Source organism: Clupea harengus, chromosome 11 (genome assembly GCF_900700415.2).
Source record: "Clupea harengus chromosome 11, Ch_v2.0.2, whole genome shotgun sequence".
Classification (NCBI taxonomy): domain Eukaryota; kingdom Metazoa; phylum Chordata; class Actinopteri; order Clupeiformes; family Clupeidae; genus Clupea; species Clupea harengus.
The window spans coordinates 27,752,261-27,774,193 of record NC_045162.1 but is presented as its reverse complement, the minus strand read 5'-3'; the positions used below and the strand labels follow the sequence as shown (position 1 = coordinate 27,774,193).

Below are 21,933 nucleotides of genomic sequence, written 5' to 3'. Positions count from 1 at the left end.
GCCCACAAGGGATCAACCGGAGCCAGCAAAGGGAAAAGGCTCTGGCAGTGAACTCCTGCTGGACGGACGGCCCCTCAGAAAACTACTGCAAAGCGCACTACTGATAAATATCATCCCTGGTCAACATGCAGGCAATACCGTCTCTGGCCAGCAAGACATATTCACTGTGCCTGTTGTGATTTCTAATGTAGTGTGTGTGTTCCTGAATGCTACTTCTTAAGTCTTTCACTCGTGTTGGAGAGAAAACACAGCTGTTGTCAAAAGAGGATGAGCTTTATTAGATCTTCTCACCAAAAAAACAACACACATTCTGAGATATGACCATGCTTCAGAAACATTACAAGTAAATAAGTAAATCGGAATCAGTGAAAGCTGCCCAAACCTACAACGTAATTCCAACAGTATTAGCGTAGTTCTCATGTCTCTCTGTGCTGTTGCCCCCGAGGTTCTCCACACTGTCTTGCTCAGGTTCGTTGGCAGTTGTGTCTGACACCATCATCCTGGTTGTGATTGGGCCACCCTGACTCACCCTGGTTGTGATTGGGCCACCACCCTGACTGCTCCTGGTTGTGATTGGTCCACCCGGACTCATCCTGGTTGTGATTGGTCCACCCTGACTCCTCCTGGTTGTGATTGGTCCACCACCCTGACTCTTCCTGGTTGTGATTGGTCCACCCTGACTCCTCCTGGTTGTGATTGGTCCACCCTGACTCACCCTGGTTGTGATTGGTCCACCCTGACTCCTCCTGGTTGTGATTGGTCCACCCGGACTCCTCTGCCCCTGGAGTCCCCGGGTCTCCTCTGCACTCTGAGGCTCCGCGTCCTGATTACTGACTGTGGTGTGGTCCTCACCCGCACCGTGCACCACTCTGGTCGTCACGTCTCCCATGAGTCCACCTTCACTCTCCGCCGGGCCCGGATTCTCAGTCTTGCCAGAGTTGGTGGGGGCTGGTGAGGGCTGGAAACGTCTCACTCTCTCCCAGAGTTGTGCCTCGGTGAACTCCCTGCTCCCAGCGTTTAGGTAGAGTGTGTCTGGGACCTCTCTGGTTTCAGTGCTTTCTCTGTCCAACACCATAGTCCCACTCTCAGGTAGGCTAATGTGCACCACTATCCTTCTCAGAGAGCCAGGGTGCTGCTCACTCCTAGTGGCGAGGTTCTGTCTGTGTGGAACCTCTGGAACCTCTGGAACCTCTGCCGCCCCGGGGCTGCCTGTGTCTTCTATTGCCTCCCTGTGGCTGCTGGCGTGCAGGCTGGCTCTCCCTGCCTGTCTCCGTTGAGTCCTACAGAGTTCCACACTATCCACACACAAGTCTGGGAGGACAGGAGCATTCAAAGCCTGGGCGCTGTTCATGCCTACTGGCCTTAAGGCCGGGAGTCCAGCAGGGGGCGCTGCAGCACCACTTGGGTTGGTTTTCTGAGGTCCCGGGTGGTCTGCTGGCTTCTTGTCTTTGCCCATCATCATTATCTCATGGCCCTTCTTGTCTACTGGCAAGTGCAGCTCCTCGCTGCTTACATCCTGTATGATCACCGGAGCTAAGAGCAAGAAGAGAAAATAAAATAAATGGAAGTTAAACATATAACATCTTAGGCACAAATCTTTCAAAGCTGACAACAATCAATAGTTATCTAGTCCTCGTGTTAAAATCCTCTTCAAGTCATGTTAAAAGTATTGGGGTTTTTCCCAGTGCAGTAGCTATTTATCTGCTATCAGTAGCAGACTAGCGCTTAACTTGCACTTCAGCAGTTACATTCCTGCACTTCTTTTTCCTCTTTTCTAGGTTGTTGTTTTTCTAATTCTCATGTAAAGTAGTATTTATTGTTACACCATGCTTTTTTATTGCTCTTAGCTTGACTGTTCTCTCCCTTGTACGTCGCTTTGGACAAAAGCGTCTGCTAAATGACTAAATGTAAATGTAAAAAGACTGCCACCTCTCATGAGGCAAGCACACACCTGGCCTCTCTGCAGGGCGCATGACTTCAACCACGTCCTTCTTCTCCTGCACAATCATCATCTCAGCACTGTCTTCAGCACTGTCTGCTCAAGAACACACAGAACATATGAGAATGTGTCTCAAGAACACACAGAACACATGGAACAGCAGGAGAATGTGTCTCAAGAACACAAGAAACAGCAGGAGAATGTGTCTCAAGAACACACAGAACACACAGAACAACAGGAGAATGTGTCTCAAGAACACACAGAACACATGGAACAGCAGGAGAATGTGTCTCAAGAACACACAGAACACAAGGAACAGCAGGAGAATGTGTCTCAAGAACACACAGAACACAAGGAACAGCAGGAGAATGTGTCTCAAGAACACACAGAACACATGGAACAACAGGAGAATGTGTCTCAATAACACACAGAACATATGAGAATGTGTCTCAAGAACTCACAGAACACAAGGAACAGCAGGAGAATGTGTCTCAAGAACACACAGAACATATGAGAATGTGTCTCAAGAACACACAGAACACATGGAACAGCAGGAGAATGTGTCTCAAGAACACACAGAACACATGGAACAGCAGGAGAATGTGTCTCAAGAACACACAGAACACATGGAACAGCAGGAGAATGTGTCTCAAGAACACACAGAACACATGGAACAACAGGAGAATGTGTCTCAAGAACACACAGAACACACGGAACAACAGGAGAATGTGTCTCAAGAACACACAGAGCACATGGAACAGCAGGAGAATGTGTCTCAAGAACACACAGAACACATGGAACAGCAGGAGAATGTGTCTCAAGAACACACAGAACACATGGAACAGCAGGAGAATGTGTCTCAAGAACACACAGAACACATGGAACAGCAGGAGAATGTGTCTCAAGAACACACAGAACACACGGAACAACAGGAGAATGTGTCTCAAGAACACACAGAACACATGGAACAACAGGAGAATGTGTCTCAAGAACACACAGAACACAAGGAACAACAGGAGAATGTGTCTCAAGAACACACAGAACACATGGAACAGCAGGAGAATGTGTCTCAAGAACACACAGAACACAAGGAACAGCAGGAGAATGTGTCTCAAGAACACACAGAACACACAGAACAGCAGGAGAATGTGTCTCAAGAACACACAGAGCACATGGAACAGCAGGAGAATGTGTCTCAAGAACACACAGAGCACATGGAACAGCAGGAGAATGTGTCTCAAGAACACACAGAACACATGGAACAGCAGGATAATGTGTCTCAAGAACACACAGAACACAAGGAACAGCAGGAGAATGTGTCTCAAGAACACACAGAACACATGGAACAGCAGGAGAATGTGTCTCAAGAACACACAGAACACAAGGAACAGCAGGAGAATGTGTCTCAAGAACACACAGAACACATGGAACAGCAGGAGAATGTGTCTCAAGAACACACAGAACACAAGGAACAGCAGGAGAATGTGTCTCAAGAACACACAGAACACACGGAACAGCAGGATAATGTGTCTCAAGAACACACAGAACACAAGGAACAGCAGGAGAATGTGTCTCAAGAACACACAGAACACATGGAACAGCAGGAGAATGTGTCTCAAGAACACACAGAACACAAGGAACAGCAGGAGAATTTGTCTCAAGAACACACAGAACACATGGAACAGCAGGAGAATGTGTCTCAAGAACACACAGAGCACATGGAACAGCAGGAGAATGTGTCTCAATAACACACAGAGCACATGGAACAGCAGGAGAATGTGTCTCAATAACACACAGAGCACATGGAACAGCAGGAGAATGTGTCTCAAGAACACAAGAAACAGCAGGAGAATGTGTCTCAATAACACACAGAGCACATGGAACAGCAGGAGAATGTGTCTCAAGAACACAAGAAACAGCAGGAGAATGTGTCTCAATAACACACAGAACACATGAGAATGTGTCTCAAGAACACACAGAACACATGGAACAGCAGGAGAATGTGTCTTTAGGAACACACAGAACACATGGAACAGCAGGAGAATGTGTCTCAAGAACACACAGAACACATGGAACAGCAGGAGAATGTGTCTCAAGAACACACAGAACACATGGAACAGCAGGAGAATGTGTCTCAAGAACACACAGAACACACAGAACAGCAGGAGAATGTGTCTCAAGAACACACAGAACACATGGAACAGCAGGAGAATGTGTCTCAATAACACACAGAACACACGGAACAGCAGGAGAATGTGTCTCAAGAACACACAGAACACACGGAACAACAGGAGAATGTGTCTCAATAACACACAGAACACATGGAACAGCAGGAGAATGTGTCTGATATTCAAATACACCAGTTCCATAGTCATCCTTTTCTAAAGATGTAAGGTGGGTCTTTTACCAGAATAGTTGAATTCCTGGCGTGCAGGAATGGCTGTAAAGAAATGAATGGAAATGTAGTGTTAGTCATTTTGCCCTAATTATTCATTTTACAACACTAGTTTAGTGTTAAAGATGCCATATACCAGTGCTTTCCCTTCATTTGATACAACCCTAGTGTCTTCTAAGACTATGAATACAGGCTTGAAGACTCAAGATTATTATTTTGAATTCAGATCATAAAGTTCATCTACCTTTCTGTCTGCTCCGTGTCCTTGATCTCCTAAAGCTACCGTCCTCTAGTAGAGAGACACAGAGACAGGAACAACAGAGAGTCCACAGGTTCATTCAATTAGAGACAGAGCAGGGATTTCCACTAAAAATAGCTGTTAACACACCATTCACTCTAGTATATACCACATGAGATTAGCAGTGAACACTGTATTCTATACACCACATGAGATTAGCAGTGAACACCGTAGCCTATCTATATACCACATGAGATTAGCAGTGAACACTGTAGCCTATCTATACAGCACATGAGATTAGCAGTGAACACTGTATTCTATACACCACATGAGATTAGCAGTGAACACCGTAGCCTATCTATATACCACATGAGATTAGCAGTGAACACTGTAGCCTAACCACTGAAATGAAGGTGGATATAAACCTCTGCTTTCTGCTGATATGCTGAGCTCTCTGGCATCTATGGGGACAGACAGAAGCACAATAATGATGAATAACAGTAATTCATGTAACTTATGGTCACTTATATACTGTGGTCACATTTGTGTTTGTATTTGATTTAACACCTACCTATTGCCTCGACCGAGTTGCTGCTTTCTTGGGACATTGCCTCAATAATATCTGCATGATAAAGGACATATTCATTCAGTGAGTCAGTCGATCAGTCTTTTTTTATTTCTTTTTATAATGATACCCTTTTTCACACTGACCTGTCAGAACAGTTGAGGTCTTTTCTGGAGTGGTATTAGAAATCTCTGAAAATGTGGAATAGTAGGAAAAAAAATGGACACCTTCACAACACTTTCAAATGTCAATCAACAGTGATTTGGGTATTCCGGTTCTACATACCCATGGAGTCATCTACTGGACCTGGAGTTGTGCACACTGTTGAGACGATCTCTACAATAACATATACTACAGTAAGATGGGCACTGTATCTGAATGTCATACCTTCAAGTAAGGATTCTGTGTTAACATGTTAAGATAACATCATTTCCTACTGAATGCAAATATCATCACTAACTAATGCTATATACTGACCTGTAGGTGCAGCTGAGGTTCCAGGGGTGACCAATAGACCTAGAGGGTAGCAGAGGTCATCATGCATTCGGAGAACAGCAGAAGTTTATATGGATGAGGAAAGTTACTTTAGTTAACCAATAGAGAGCCGTAGAACTTCCTTCCTCTGCCCAGTACAGCCAATGGCCATGCTATTAGGAAGTCCAGTCTGAAGCCTTATGACAGGATTAATAATCCCACCAGTCTGAAGCCTTATGACAGGATTAATAATAGCACCAGTCTGAAGCCTTATGACAGAATTAATAATCCCACCAGTCTGAAGCCTTATGACAGGATTAATAATCCCACCAGTCTGAAGCTTTACGACAGGATTAATAATTCCACTTTCCAAAAATGACATGCATGCTTGTAAAGGTAGAGTAGAGATAGAAACCTTTGAATTCCTCTGGGTTGTGCTCAGAAGGTTGATTCATCTGAAAGGCATCTAATGCGAAGTAATGAGTGTTAATAGCATGGAGGACTAGAATTGACTAGATATTGAGGTTTCTTTGTACACTGCCAAAATATAAAAAAGACAAACAGACAGGCAGGCAGGCAGGCAGAAATAGAAAGACTAAAAGAAAGAAAAGGAAAAAAGAGAAAAATTTACCATTTAAAAAGTGAGGCAAGTCATCACCTCTCTCTGTAGTAGCAGGAAACGCTGTGAGTTTCAATACAAATGAGAGGCTTTTACACACATATGCATCACTTTCCATACAATATTACTAAGTCATAGGCCAGGTTTTAATATTTAAAAATATACTTCTACAAATTAAAAAACAGCAAATACTTAACGGTTAATTGTTGCAGAGGTGGCTACTGTTACAAGAAGCAGAAATGGCAGCACAAATAGTGAAATCCTAGATTGAAAAAAAAAAATGCAATTCATTTTGTGTGTTTCCATTCTTGCTTCCGTCTTTTTAGCCAAAAACTGAAGAATGGACTTGGAGAAATGTACATTCTCTTCCAAAATAGAGTGAAATATAAAACATTTTCGCCAATCATCTTGGGGATAACATAAACCAGCTGCTTACCTCTCCATGTTGGGTGCAAATAGCCAAGACATACTGCATTCAGAACTAGTCCCGAGTCCAGAGTCTCTGAAGGTTTTATACCTGGTGCCCTTCCCTCACACGGGGCTGCCTAGGACAATGGCCTCACATAGGAGCTGCTAGGGTTACGCTCAGATAATGACTACTTGTGTTTATGCAGTCATCACCAGTCCCGTGGAGAACATCAAGCCCTTTCTCAGGGTGTAGTCTGTGGTGCGATACAGCTTCGGAGTCTTTGAGAGAAGCAAAACTGGAGGTATGGATGGGATCACAGATCTTGTGTTCTGGGTTAGAGTTGAATGGCGGAGACGACTTCTCTTCAAGTCTTGCTTCTAGGATGCTTCTAATGTCACAAGGCAGTGCACTTCTGTATACTCAACTCACAACATAAAGCTCCATTCAAATACATGTCTGTTTCCACAGCATCACCACTGTGAGCCGATGCCATACCTCCCCACCATGTAAGACGAGACCCTTTATCAGTGGAAAGGAGGCAGCAGGCGGAAACAAGGGGCTCCACTCTCCATTCATCCTGAATGACAGGTGCACGGCCAACAGGCCAGGAGACGCATGCATGAGTGTCCATCATGCCTCTGGCTCTCTCTCTCTCTCTCTCTGGTCAAAGTGTGGGGGCCGCTGGGTGAAAAAGGGCCTCTGTCCCCCCCCCCCCCCCCACAGAGAACAATGGCCTGAGGAGGACATGAACAGGAGCTCCCTGGTGGCCTGCTGCTGCTGCCCAGGCACAGCTCACGACAGGCTAATCATTTTTACATTTAGTCATTTAGCAGACGCTTTTGTCCAAAGCGACGTACAAGGGAGAGAACAGTCAAGCTAAGAGCAATAAAAAAGCATGGTGTAACAATAAATACTACTTTACATGAGAATTATTATATGAGAGTTAATAATCAATAGCACATCTATATCAAAACTGGAGCAGTCTCACTCAGCCCAGACCAGAAGCATGAATGAGTCACACGGCGGCATGGGACTCTTTCATGTTGTTCAGGAGAGCCCCGTGATAGAGCCAGGGCAATGTAGGCAGTTCTGATCTATAGACAATAGGCGCTAGGGGTGCTCAAGCAAAATGGTAAAATCTGGGAGAGCTTCCTTTCTCAGTGAAGGAGTCTTTATTTTGTTATGACCTGGGGAAATGTGCCATCTCAGCAGATTTTTAACCTTTAATAAATGAAGCAATGCATGAGATAATGCAAGCTGTATCGAAAGTCCATAACAGTATTGTGTTGTTGACGGCAGGAAGCTGATGAATGCATGGGGGGCTCATGGGCCTGTTGGGTTGGTGCTGCTCTCACCTCCACCCTAACCCAACAGCAGAACACAGACTCCCCTCCACTGTGCTGCCCTCACCTCCGCCCTAAAGCCAACAGCAGAACACAGCCTCCCCTACGCCCTAAAGCCAACAGCAGAACACAGACTCACCTCCACTCTAACCCAACAGCAGAACACAGACTCACCTCCACTCTAACCCAACAGCAGAACACAGACTCACCTCCACTCTAACCCAACAGCAGAACACAGACTCACCTCCACCCTAACCCAACAGCAGAACACAGCCTCCTCTCCACTGTGCTGCTCTCCCCTCCACTCTAAAGCCAACAGCAGAACACAGCCTCCTCTCCACTGGGCATTTCCTTCATCCCTAGGTCATTCCTACTTTAGCCTAAAAAAAAAGTTATTCCATGTAAGAACAGTTCCTAACTCTTCCACCAAAACACAGGACTTCAGTTCAACTATACGTACTGTAGAGATTCTGTTGAACATTGTAGAACCAGTGGATTTGGAATCGATCTTCCTTCCTAAAGCGCAGGGAAGGGCAATAAGAGTTGAGGTCCGGTCAGAAGGACGAGCCACTGGCACTTACTGCTTGGCCTGCACAGATGTGTGCCTCTCCGAGCAGCCCGAGATGAATATGTAGAGAGACTTGTGAGAAGGCGTTTATACACCATGTATAGCTTTGGGCAATGTGAAGAGAAATGTACTTCTCTTTCGGAGGTAATGAATGACCGTTTCAGTTACTTTTGTTAACATTTAAATAAACCAAGAAAAACTTTGCAAGCATTTGTAAAGAAAAGCAGTTGAAGTGTTGTGAGCTCATAGTGCAATGAAACTCAAGCCCCTGCTACAGCACAGATCAAGTGCGCTTCATCACACCAGTCCCATGGTGAGGGGGACCTTTGACCTTTCTCGGGACTATAAAATTCCATTTTCTCATCAGATTCCGTTTCACAACAGATCCCAGATCAAGAATGTACACCCAGGACCCAAGAGAGCACACCACGTACCTCACCGTATCACATCGACCACCTACACCTTCATCTGATGTTCAAACCTACTGGAACAACTTCAAGACTCCTGGAGCCTGTTGTAATACTAATCTACAACAGCATCATGTTGAACCCGCTTTTCTTTTTCTCTTAAGAATCAAAATGTCTTGACTATTACAATCCCTGCAACCTCTAGTTTTAGTCTGACATGCTAGTGCTTGACTTTAACCACTAGATGGCAGTAGAGTAACTAGCATTGGAAGATGCTCTCAGTAAGAATGTTGGAGTACTCGAATAATCTTGCAACACTGTAATGCCAATTTCAAATCTCTACAATGTATAACTGCCGTCCTCTTCTAAGTTGGCAAATGAATGACATTTTCTTCCTGAGAACTTCGACATCAGGACTGAACCATCAGAGACACGGTTCCCAATGCCATGCTCATCAAATGAGAGATTATCCAATTTTGTCTTTTTTAAATGGTTTGATTCAGTGGAAAAATCAAGACAGTTCTTTTCTTAAAACAATATATTTTTTTCATTGAAATGATTTATAAAACAAGAAAATATTTTAACTGCAAAAGATCTATTGCAAACCTTAAATGATTTAATTTACAATACATTAAGTTATTTCATTAGCTTTTCAATTCTCACACTGATCACAGGCAGGTTGAACCTTTGTTCAGTCCATTCTAGAATACTACTCTTCCACATCAAATATTTCACAAATTACAAGACCAAAATAAGTACAATTTTAAGAACCATTTAAATGAATAATAATAACCTATAGAAAGCCTAAGCATGTAGTAGTAGCACTGGAGTTAAATACCTACAGAGTTGCTTTGTGTCGTTCGTTCAGTCGGTCATTCTGTGCAGTTTACAGTAAATACACCACATGCAAATTGTAAAAGGGTGCTTCTCCTCCTTAAGGGTTTATTTCTCACACTGAGAGAAAATGCTTAGCACTGGATCGCATCCTCTCTAGAACAAAATCTGTTACAAAAAAAAAGAAAAGAAAAAAAGAATTCATGGTAACAAATATCATCTTAAAACCTTAAAAAGAAAACACACACACACACACACACACACACACGCTCCCGTAGACATACACACCAATGGTGAAAGGAACACAAAAATTGGCATATTATTGACCCTGTGAGCCCAGCAGTGGGCAAACACGTTTTTTGACAGTAAATGGACAGCATGGCCAGGCCCCCGTCCAGGTGTGCGTGTTCCTGCTGCAGGGCCACAGGTGTGCACACACACTACTGGAGCCTGGGAGGGAGGGACACTTCCTGTTCAGTGGTATGTGCGCTTTTTTGTCCAGGTTCACAGTGTAGAAACGCCCAATAGAAACACTACAGGAGAAAGAAAGAAACAAAAACAAACAAAACAAAACAAAAAAAACGAGAGGATTCACCTAGGTGCAGACAAGAACGAACGTCTGGGACATATAAAATTAATTTTATTATCCTTCGTCAGGTCTACATTGGACTTGCGTTCCTAGAGTCGTTATTATCCTTCGTCATGTCTACATAGGACTTGAGTTCCTAGAGTCTTTATGAGAGTGAGTGCCCAGAACTCGAACCCATCCAGGAGGGTGCAGCAGCATGTTTCTTCTGAGTCCCCATCCTGGGTACTACTGAACGGAGGGGAGGGTGACGCTAAAGGAGCACTAATTCAGGGGAAATTCTCAACATAATCAAAAGAGGAGCCTGGGCCAGTCCGTGTGCCTAGGGGGGTTCAGAGGTTAAGAGAGATGAGATGGCGAGGTTGGAGGGTGGGTGTCTGTGGGCAGGGCGGGCGGGAGGGTCCCCTCAGGGCTGCGCTCCGGTGGCAGCAGGGACCTGTGTAGCGAGCGTGTTGGGGGCGGAGATCACGGGAGAGCCAGCGATGTTGGCCATGGGTTGTGTGGTGGAGGTCATGGAGGTTATGCCTGAGGGAAGACAAACGTCCAGGTTAGAACAGAGAGGCCATTACCTGATCCATACATCACACCCCCTTATAGACAGATCCATACATCACACTCCCTTATAGACAGAGGCTGATCCACACATCACACTCCCTTATAGACAGAGGCTGACCCATGCATCACATCCCCTTATAGACAGAGGCTGATCCATACATCATACTCCCACTGATATAGACAGATCCATACATCACACCCCCTTATAGACAGAGGCTGATCCATACATCATACTCCCACTGATATAGACAGATCCATACATCACACCCCCTTATAGACAGAGGCTGATCCATACATCACACCCCCTTATAGACAGAGGCTGATCTATACATCACACCCCCTTATAGACAGAGGCTGATCCATACATCACACTCCCACCTATAGACAGAGGCTGATCTATACACCACACCCCCTTATAGACAGAGGCTGATCTATACACCACACCCCCTTATAGACAGAGGCTGATCCATACATCACACTCCCACTGATATAGACAGAGGCTGATCCATACATCACACCCCCTTATAGACAGAGGCTGATCCATACATCACACTCCCACAGAGAGGGGCCATCACCTGATCTATACATCACACTCCCACCTATAGACAGAGGCTGATCCATTCATCACACTCCCACTGATATAGACAGAGGCTGATCCATACATCACACCCCCTATAGACGCAGGCTGATCCATACATCACACCCCCTTATAGACAGATCCATACATCACACTCCCTTATAGACAGAGGCTGATCCATACATCATACTCCCACCTATAGACAGATCCATACATCACACTCCCACTGATATAGACAGAGGCTGATCCATACATCACACCCCCACTGATATAGACACAGGCTGATCCATACATCACACTCCCACTGATATAGACACAGGCTGATCCATACATCACACTCCCACTGATATAGACTGAGGCTGAAGAAAACCATGGCGACTGACACATCCTTTATGATGCTCTGATGAGTCATCCCACTCACCGGCCATCATGCTAGAGGAGCTGACTGGAGTGGAGCCGGCGGCCAGGTTGGTTGTGGCAGCACCCCGCCCCTGGTCTTTCACGATGGGGTCTGCAAACAGTCAAGCACATAAACAGTGGTCAGAAACAGTCACTTCCACACCCTCGTCTCAAGTCTAAGGCTCATCCCACTGAACTACCTTGGAGTCTGCCCCTCCTTTCAATGTGAATACTACACACCAAATAAATAGCAATTTACAAACATTGTTAGTTGGCAGTTACAGACTTAATATGGGTCCGAGAAACCAGATTTTCTCTCTTTATTTCTCAGACCACTTCTTTTCATTGAAGACTTAAAAAGCACAGACACAGCTTTAATTTGGTGCTGACCTTTCAAATAACTCAAACTCCTTTAGTTCAGATATGTGAAATTCAGTCCAAATATAACCACCATACATTAAAGGAAAGACAGAGCCTCGTTTACAAAACAATCCAGATGAAAGACAACCAAAAAAAAGAGAAAAAAAGAAGCGTACAGAAGTAAGGATGATCCATAGCCTCTCGAGCCGTGAGGCGCGCCTGGTGGTCGTAGCGTAGGAGCTTGTCAAGGAAGTCGAGGGCCTCAGTGCTCACCAGATGCTGGTTCTCACTGTGCACAAAGCGCTCCCATCTCTTGCGCGAGTGCCTGCCACAAACACAACAGCAATATCAGCGCAAAGCTCAAGGGCTGCAGGTTGAACTAACAATGTCTATTCAAAATCATGGAAATGCTCTTGGAAGTCTTCAATGAGTTGAGGGAACACAACTTGAACATACTAATGTTGAGCAGAATAATTACCAGCATTTTACTCACTACAATTTTTTCGAGAATATTTCCTCCCATCAGCCTAGTGGTCTACCAGCCACTCAGATTGTTTTCTAAGCCACCATTCTGAAATCACACTTTTGTGTGGAACTAACTTCTGTGTAATGTTCGTTTTGCTTAAACAAACAAACAAAACAAATAGGCCTACACATTGTTTCCCATAAAAAGTATTTTTTAAATATTTATTCACATTTGAATTTGCTCTCCATCACACCATACACACTCCTCAAATGCACAAAAACAAAATCTCACACTTCTCAAAGCCAGTGAGTGCCTCCCTATCAGCCAATCAAAATGGTGGTCAGACGCCCAAACCTTACTCCGATTGGTCGATATGCAGGAGAAAACATAGCTAACTTTTACCTGACAGCTAATAAGTAACAACACTATTTAGGTAGGCTGCCTGACGACTGAGTTGACTTTCACAGAACGGTTCAATGGCATGAGTTATGTTTGTTAAACACCCCCTATGTTTACCCACCCCCGGGACTGCTAGGTTGGTCAAATTCACCTAGCACTTCACAAATGAACTCACATTTGGCCAGTGGCAGGCGTTAACTTCAAACCCTGTTACACAACAAGCAAACTGCCAGTACTATTAGCAACTCTTACCTGCCCAAAATGTCATTAAAGCGAGGATCTAACTCGATGTTGTATTTGTCAATGTAGTCATACAGGTCCTCAGTGCCCAGCACCTTTGCAATGCGGACCAGCTGGGAGGAAAGTGTCATGGAAAGAAAATCAGACAACAAAATCAGGCAAGTTCAATGAAGACGCGTTTAACAAACAAAAATATCAACAGCGTAGCAGATACCACGGACACCTCATACCTGATCGTAATTGTCATGTCCGTGGAAAAACGGCTCTTTGCGGAAAATCATACTGGCCAGCATACACCCTAGACTCCACATATCCAAACTGTAGTCGTACATCTAGACATGAAGAAAGGGAAAACTTCATTCATCACAAAGGCAGTTATTAACAGAGACCTCATCACAAAATGTACAGTAGAGGCCAATGGATACAAGATTTTTAAGACCGATACAAGTTTCAATTTAGGATTTAAAAATCCAAATATGACATATAGGCCTATTCGTTTTTTTAACCTAAACACATAGCAAAGAGTTTCTAAGACATTTTGCATAGTGATGAATTCTGGTCAAAGGCTCTCATTTAGTAGTTATATACATTCAGGTAGGCCTACTGTTTTTTTTTTACTTATCTAGTTTATCCCTTTCAAATGTATACAATTAGTCACCCTTTAAAAGAAGCCATCTTTACCTATGCAGTACATCAAGTAAACGCTTTGTTGTTGAAACACAGATGAAACTGTAATGAAATGAAGGGGCAGGGGGTGTTGGAATAAGCTCTCCCATTATGTAGCCTGCTTGTTTCAATATGATGACATGAGTCTACATGTATTCCTGTGGGCTAATAATTCACAATGCACCGACTGGGCCACCACTAACGGCACTGACTGGGCCACCGACTGAGCCACCCCTAAGGCCACCGGCTGGGCATGCCACAGAATTCTGTGTGTTGGTCAACAGCAGCTAAACATGGTTTGGGTGAATAGCTATGTGCTTGTGGCATGTATGCTGTGCTGATGTGTCCCACAAACTGAATACGATTACATAGAGAAGCCTTGCAACACGAACAAAGGAGGGCTTAATTAATGATGTTACCAAATTATCATTCGTCAAAGCCTACCATAGTTAAATTATTGGTCAACTACAGTAGGCCTTGACATGATGATATTCCAGTTGCAGATGGACTGCCTTTAAAAAGCAAACTGCAGCTGAGAGTAGTTAAACCTATGAAAGTAGCGAACATAAATGAAATGTGTGCGTTTTGAGAGCATGAGGCAGCTAAATTGGCCCCCAAAAACTGTTCCGAACATGCGAATATTCACCATTACGTAATTCAGGCAGAATTACACTCCCATCATTTCCTGACTACTGTTTATACATTGATTTTACTACATTTCTACAGGGAAATGCTTTTTTTTTTTTTGCCTGGTAGTTAGTTACACGCATAGTCTCACCTGGTAGTCCACAAGAAGCTCAGGACCTTTGAAGTACCTAGATGCCACCCGCACGTTGTACTCTTGGTTTGGGTGGTAGAATTCTGCCAAGCCCCAGTCAATCAGTCGAAGCTGAGGGAAACACAGACCTGCTGTTAGGCCATCATTTAAGATGGAAAGAAACAGGATTGAGGGAAGAATCAAGTGCTGGTAATCTATACATATGGCAAAATTAATACATTTACGTAATAACCTATAAAAAAAAAATATATGGAGAAAATCTCAAACCACTGTACAATAAATGTCATCCTACACACAGCATTAAAACTATCAACTAACACTGAAGCACTTTAATGATGTATGTATCAGTGTACATTCTTGTCATTTTAAACACTGTAGGTTGATGATTACCTTTCTGTGCTCATGGTCGATCATGACATTGTGTGGTTTCACATCTCTGTGCATGATCCCCATACTGTGACAGTAATCCAGGGCCTGTACATTCAGACATCACAACAATAACAACTCATTTAATATCACAACAATAACAACTCATTTAATATCACAACAAATACACCAGAAAGTTAAGGAATTCTCTCATAATCGAAAAAACTAAATTCCTGAGGAAACTAATACGGAATTGCCTCTGTCTTTTCACACAAACTCAATGCCATACTTGGTTTCTGTACAAAACTGTTCCAAGTACAAAAGACATCATACCATAGTATTTGGTAGTATAGTATAGACATACCTTTAAGATTTCATACATGTAGAAACGAATGTCGTAGTCCGATAACGTTTGATACAATTGCTGCAGGGAAAAAAAACAAAATTAATAAATCCTCAAGAATTGACTGAGGCATGGCTAACTGCATGTTCACACCAAAAGTGACCAGAGTATAAAAGCGGCCAGAAGTCGTTCATTTTCTATGTGAGCCTGCGGTGAGCAGCACCGTGATGTTGGCGGTGTGGGCATCAGAAAAAAGTTAAAGTCCAGGCAACTTTATGGCAATGAGCTGACTGTTCGGCGGCAACCAATTCGAAATGAGATGTGCCTCAGTTAAAAGAACTAAGCCTATGTGAACTTTAGTTCCCACGAAAAACATTTAGTGTCTAGTTTGACAGCTTTAATAAGTAGTGTAGTTGTTTAGGACTTCTTCCATGGGTCTGCATGTGTGATATAGAAAATCAATACAATCGAACAGGGTGTCCGGAATTGTTGTGGTTACTGCTAAATACAGGAGTTATCAATAGCTGAGAGCACAGTGTATTTAAATAACTCCTACATACACAATGTATAGTTATAAAACATACTATAAACTGGTCAAAGTGTATTGAAATTTGACTCGACATACAATGTGGGTTATTATCATGGCTGACAAGTGTTTCAAAAAGTAATCGAATTTAATCTAAATGAATCACATATAGCATTTTTAAATCTGACAGATTTGCCATCAGCATGAAGTGACTAAATATTATTTATTTAGTCACTTCATGCTGATGGCAAATCTGTCATCTGTCAAAACGTTATCGGCCTTGGCCGCGTGATGCTCACACACATTAATAGCTAAGAAAAGAGAAAAGATACTCCAATGAACTTCAGTGAATGAAGAACACATTAATAGCTAAGAAAAGATACTCCAATGAACACATTTTCTTTATTCCTGATTAACCCATCTCATATTTTGCCTAAAACTATAGAGGCAACTCATTTAAGTACAACTAAAGCGCATTTCAAATCTCGTTACCTTGCTAACTTAGGCCATTCAAAAACCGGTGCCTTGTAACTTAGCTTCGTGAAATGCAGAAGTTGAAGAACCGCTTGTTTTTACGGTTATGGTTAGAAATGTTTTACAAATGACTTTGTAGTATTTCCAGAGGTTTTTGCACAAGCATTTCTGAAGTTATGGAATTCATCTCAAACACGACGTGATGTATAGAAAGAATGTCAAGATGAGGCTACAAACCTAGCATCCAACTACCAATACAAATCAAACGTTTGATGCTAGCTCCACATTCAAAGTGTGCAGTGGGAGAAATATAAACTATTACCACAACACAGACTGGCCACTGTATTTCTAGAGGATTCAAATCCATCCAATATTGCGACCGCAGAGTAGTTTGACTGCAGTACCGAAATTGTGCTATGCACAGTGGTCACGGGGGGTCCAGAATGCCTTACTTTATTTAATGCATTTTCTAAAAATGTATTAATAAAAAATAACATGTTATTTTGACAACCCTAGTAATTCATAATTTCTATGTTTATCATTCTGTTGTTGAGCAGCTGTCATTCATGTAGTTAAATGCCTAACTGAATTCCATTTCCTAAACGTTTTTGCTAAACAGTAACACTGACATCTGTACCAGATGTAGAGGACGTAGGCACTGAACTGATGGCATGAAATGGTTTTAGAGTTTTTGGAGTGCTCAGTTGGTGCTCTGTGTTATAAGCACAGAAAACAAACTAAACAATAACTTCAAAAACTAAATTGGACCAAGCTTAAAATACCTGCATCATTACATCCTTAGTGAGCTCATTACATACAAACATTGGTCCAGTAATCATCCAGAATGCACAGGACTCTTACCTTAAAGTCTGTGTTGTTCACATGCTCAAATACCAGGGCTGGAGTTCGGGACTATAGGGTTTGGGAGGAACAAAAAAAAAATGGTTAATGAATCTTTAAAAAAAAAGAACTAAACTATATATATTGTAAATGGACATGCACAATCACAGGACTCAACACTTAAAGGTTGCTACTGAGCATTCTACACAAAGTTCTACATAAACAAGTTGATTGTACAAGGCACTATCCCAAAGTAAAGACTGAGAGAGTGATGAAAGTAAGAAAGAAAAAGCCAGACCCAGAGAATGGAGTATAAGGCAGGCTCAGAAGGCGCGAGACACAAGAGAGGACTTCTTATACATTGGTGCACAATATTTGAGGACCATTTTTGTTTAAGGCCAGATTTCTGCTAGAAGAAAGATTGTACTTCAAGAAATTTTAAGCTATCAGAGTGGAAATATAGCTGATAGTATAACTGTTGACAGAGTGACGCAGATTTACAACTCACATTTTGAAAAATCACTACAGATTAAGGAAAACATGAAACATCCAGATACCCACCACAGGATCCTTGACAATGTCTAAAAGAGTGATGATGTTGGGACCTCCTCGTAAGTTCTCAAGAATTTTTATTTCACGCTTGATTTTCTTCTTTTTTACTGGCTACAGGAGAAAATCACAAAGGTAAAAGTAGTGCTGAAACACACACACAGCACAAACACAGTAGCAATGATAAACTGGAAAACTAACTGGAAACAAACTGCATTCAGCACAGCACAGAAAATGTCTAGAGCAGAGGCCTACCTTGAGAATTTTGACTACAACCTTCTCATTGTTTGTAATGTTTATAGCCTCAAACACTTCACTGTATTTTCCACGGCCAAGCTTTCGCACCAGCTGGTAGTCATCTTGATTCCTGCGGAGCAAAAAGAAATGAGATCTCATAAAACAGCAATTTCAAGTGCTATAACATGATATCAGAGCTTAATTTAAAAAGTAGATTAATGGTGAGGTGCTGCGGCATACCCCCATTCAACCACATGGGACTCATAATCCCAGTACTCCCGGGGCCTCTGTGTGTTTACATCAGGGTACACTCGGGAGCGGCTGGGCACAGGGCCGGACATGTTCCACTCGAGATTTCACAAGCTCCTAAGAGTGAGAGAAGGCATCGTAGTTAAATACACAGTTGAACTAAATGATAACTCTGATACCCCCAGAGTGCTTACAAATCCAACACAGAACACCACTCCAAGACATTTAAATAATAAAGGGGGGGGGGGGGGGACGGGACATCATCTCGGTTTGGTCATACTATTTAAATTCAAAACACACAAAAAATGGGGAGTAATACCGCCTAATTTTACCTATACATATCATTTGATGTCCCTTTACTAGCCATGACTTTTGCAACAACACTGAAACCATTTAGGGTGAGTCAGCTTTACCTTGGCAACGTCCTCTGATCAACTGATGGCAGGTGGTACAGATGAGAGCAGGTGAGATGGCTTTATGAAGTCGCATAGGCTACTGGGATGAAAAACACAATATTAAAGTTCATTTTAAGCCCAAAGTAAAAAAAATGAATATCATACACTTGCACAGCCGTATATTTAAACCTGTTATTTATGAGCCATGTGAAGATGCACACCTGATCTTGTTTGATACAAAAGAGGACATCCAAACAGTCTAGGCACAAGGCTTAGTACTTGAAACAGTCATCACTTCTTTCACTCCTGGGTACCTGGAGCAATACAGAAACAAGTTCACACATCTCAGACTTTTAAAGAGTATACAGACCCTCCTTTTTTTAAATGCACAACACTACTCATGGCTAGTTAAGTAACTTGTCAAGCTATGCTGCCCTAGTTACCCAACTAAGTGGAAATAATACAAAACCGATGACGTGTCTGAATTTTACACCGATGTTAGTTATTCTGTGCATTTATGGTCTAACGTGTTATGCTATGGGGTACTGGCAAATGTATTTTACTGACAAAGGCAAATTAGGTTTAGTACATAGACCTGATGGAAGCCATCAAAAGGAGGTTCTGTTCTAGCCTCGAAGCCTATGCCTGAAATCATCAGGCCAAGCAGCTTCCGCTAACACTTTTCCACTCATGGAAAATTAATTAACTTGTGTTAACCTAGTACCTACAAGCATCCAAATATGCATGTTCACAGATATATTTGTATTGTTTCTCTAAAACTATACAAATAGTCCCCTTCCCAATGTTAACTCGATTCTGTGCAGTGGGCAACTCTGAAATTGTAGGTCTGAATTGTGATCTACCAGCTTACTAGAGTAAGCATAAAATCCTTTTTAAAATCCAATATACACAATATACTTATGGTCATGATTACTTAAAGCAAGCACCCATCCAGTTTCATTTGAAGAATTTGAAATCATGGTTCCCATTCTAAATACTCTGGTGTGTAAGATATTGTTCACAGTACAACAAACCAACAGCCTTATACTCTGTAAGCATGGATTCTTCACTAAATTTAAACACACCGAGTGCAGGATTAATCACATAAAATTAAATCATGTTTTGACAGAGAACTGAACAAAATTCCAATGGATAACAAACGTTAGCCGATTTGTTCGTCATTTTCGGTGTCTACTAAGTTACACATTGATTATTGATCCTGGAGACACGGGAGATGCACCCTGATAACTTTATGGCCAACATTACTTTTCATCTGTATTCAATAAGTCAACGTCAAAACCCTATAATAACAAATCTTGACGTGAGACAGGACCAGGGAAATTCTTAGTAACTTAGTTGCCCAGCTAACGTTGGATAGCTGGCTATGCTAGCTAGCTCAACACTGCGGAAAGAACTGCTGTCAAACATGTCTCTAAGTATCAGGAGAGGTGCCGGTCACTTAATAATGACATAACTAGGTCTTACCAGCATAAAGCATCGTTAGCAACCAGATCATTTCTAACTACATTCTATTTTACGTAGCGTTATTCCTTTCGACTAGCTTTTCAGTAGACATCCAGGTTGCACACACAACGTACGTCAGCCGGCTAGCTAACGTTAATATTGTGAACACAGAGGCGTTGGCCTAAAGTTAGGAATAATCCAGCAACAAAACCTTTAAACCCACATTAATAAAAAGAACGCGCAAAGTTAACCAACGCAAGATATTGTCCGTACCATTTCCTTTGATAGGACCGGCTATGTTCGCTAACCACAAACCCTCACGTTACTTTGGCAGCTAGCTATCGGTAATCCGTTTGGCTAGCCAATGTTAGCTGACAGAATAGCATAGGTTAAGCCACCACACCAAGCTACTGTAGGTAAAAACGGTCTGCCACGCCTTAACCATACCTTGGATAAACTATTTAAGCGATATTAATGATTTTGGATATTAACCGGGTCTCCGACAAAAAGCTGGAAAGCTTAAGAAATATTTGTATTTGTGTCAGTCTTTCTGAACGACTAAACTGTTTATAATGTCGTGCTGCACACTACATCAAAGCCGGTGAAAGCCTGGCACACTAGCGTTAGCGCTAGACTAGGGAGAGTTAGCCAGCAAGGTATAGCTAGCTAGCATGGTACGCTATGAAGAAACATGAATACTATTAAAATAACTACGAGTCAATCGGAAAACGCGTAAATGCCCATTCACACAATTAAAACCTCCTACTTCACAAAACGAATATTTGCGTTACATCAGAGCAGCTTTCGTATGACATCTGGCTAACTTACAATTATCCGGAATGAGACAGCTAGCGTTAGCTACCAAGCAATGGCTCCATCGTCTAGAATTTTGTTAGCTATCGCTAGCTAGCTTAGTTAGCCAGTTGTTCAAACGCACTTACGCTATATTGTTCACTTCATTCAACTACTAAATATGGATTCGGGATGTGTGTTACTATTAAAATACAACCCAGAGGGCTTTTTAAGCGCTTCACGGTTTAGGATTTTAGACCACATTACCTCTCGGCCTCTCCCGGCTGACAATATGGCGGACCCCGCAGATGTAGACGATACCACAGGCTATGGTTAGCCTGCTTGTTGTACGGGGTAGCATTTCCGGTATTTCCTTTTTGGCCTTCAAAAAAAAGTCTTGACCAGAGGGTTATGGACCTAACTTAATGATAAATCTGGCTGCAGATGAGTTGCGTGAAACAGCTATGAACTGTTCAGAGGTCAATTTGAGTACGAGATCAAGAGTTTTTTTTTTCTATATAAATACCTGTAGAAGTCGTGTTATATGCACACATAACGCTTTCAAATCAGCATAGTAAGAGTGACATTTTTCTAGCAAGTCATGTCAGTTTCAACTGCCAAAACCACACGCACACACAGAAGCGGAGTCTGTAAAGTGTTTACTGCTTGGCTGTGTACTATTAACTTAAGTTGATGAAATGTACACTAAAGTCACAACCAAAACACATAACCCTGACACATTTCAGTGGCCTCACACCAGTAGTAGAGAAATAGACTTGGCTTGAACCTGTATGTCAGCTGTGGTCATTATGATGGCAACAGCATGTTTTGTTTGACTGTAACTCAAAGCAAGAACATTAGTTAAAAAAAAATATTAAGCT

At 42.5% G+C, this 21,933-nt stretch overlaps 2 protein-coding genes across 3 annotated transcripts; both read right to left on the bottom strand.

Moving 5' to 3' along the window:
* Positions 1-345: 345 nt before the first annotated feature.
* Positions 346-6,470, bottom strand: zgc:194210 (uncharacterized protein LOC794982 homolog). The gene is made up of 11 exons (XM_031576687.2): positions 6,243-6,470; positions 6,027-6,077; positions 5,615-5,653; positions 5,423-5,473; positions 5,284-5,328; positions 5,144-5,194; positions 4,998-5,033; positions 4,579-4,623; positions 4,347-4,379; positions 1,952-2,035; positions 346-1,533 (listed from the first exon to the last, which is right to left on the bottom strand). Exons 1-11 carry the CDS (start codon positions 6,346-6,348, stop codon positions 383-385), a joined length of 1,692 nt encoding a protein of 563 aa, XP_031432547.2. The 5' UTR covers positions 6,349-6,470; the 3' UTR covers positions 346-382.
* Positions 6,471-9,480: 3,010 nt separating this feature from the next.
* csnk2a1 (casein kinase 2, alpha 1 polypeptide) lies at positions 9,481-21,835 on the bottom strand. 2 transcript variants are annotated; one of them, XM_031576689.2, is made up of 15 exons: positions 21,320-21,835; positions 19,018-19,110; positions 18,815-18,896; positions 18,393-18,518; positions 18,171-18,282; positions 17,928-18,029; positions 17,388-17,438; positions 15,548-15,607; positions 15,208-15,291; positions 14,818-14,928; positions 13,604-13,705; positions 13,386-13,486; positions 12,445-12,593; positions 11,931-12,020; positions 9,481-10,902 (listed from the first exon to the last, which is right to left on the bottom strand). In XM_031576689.2, the coding sequence occupies exons 4-15, from the start codon at positions 18,491-18,493 to the stop codon at positions 10,784-10,786; spliced, it is 1,182 nt and encodes a 393-aa protein (XP_031432549.1). In that variant the 5' UTR covers positions 18,494-18,518; positions 18,815-18,896; positions 19,018-19,110; positions 21,320-21,835; the 3' UTR covers positions 9,481-10,783. The 2 variants fall into 2 exon arrangements, with proteins under 2 accessions (XP_031432549.1, XP_031432548.1); XM_031576688.2 differs by having other exon boundaries at positions 18,815-18,893.
* Between the last annotated feature and the right edge of the window lie 98 nt (positions 21,836-21,933).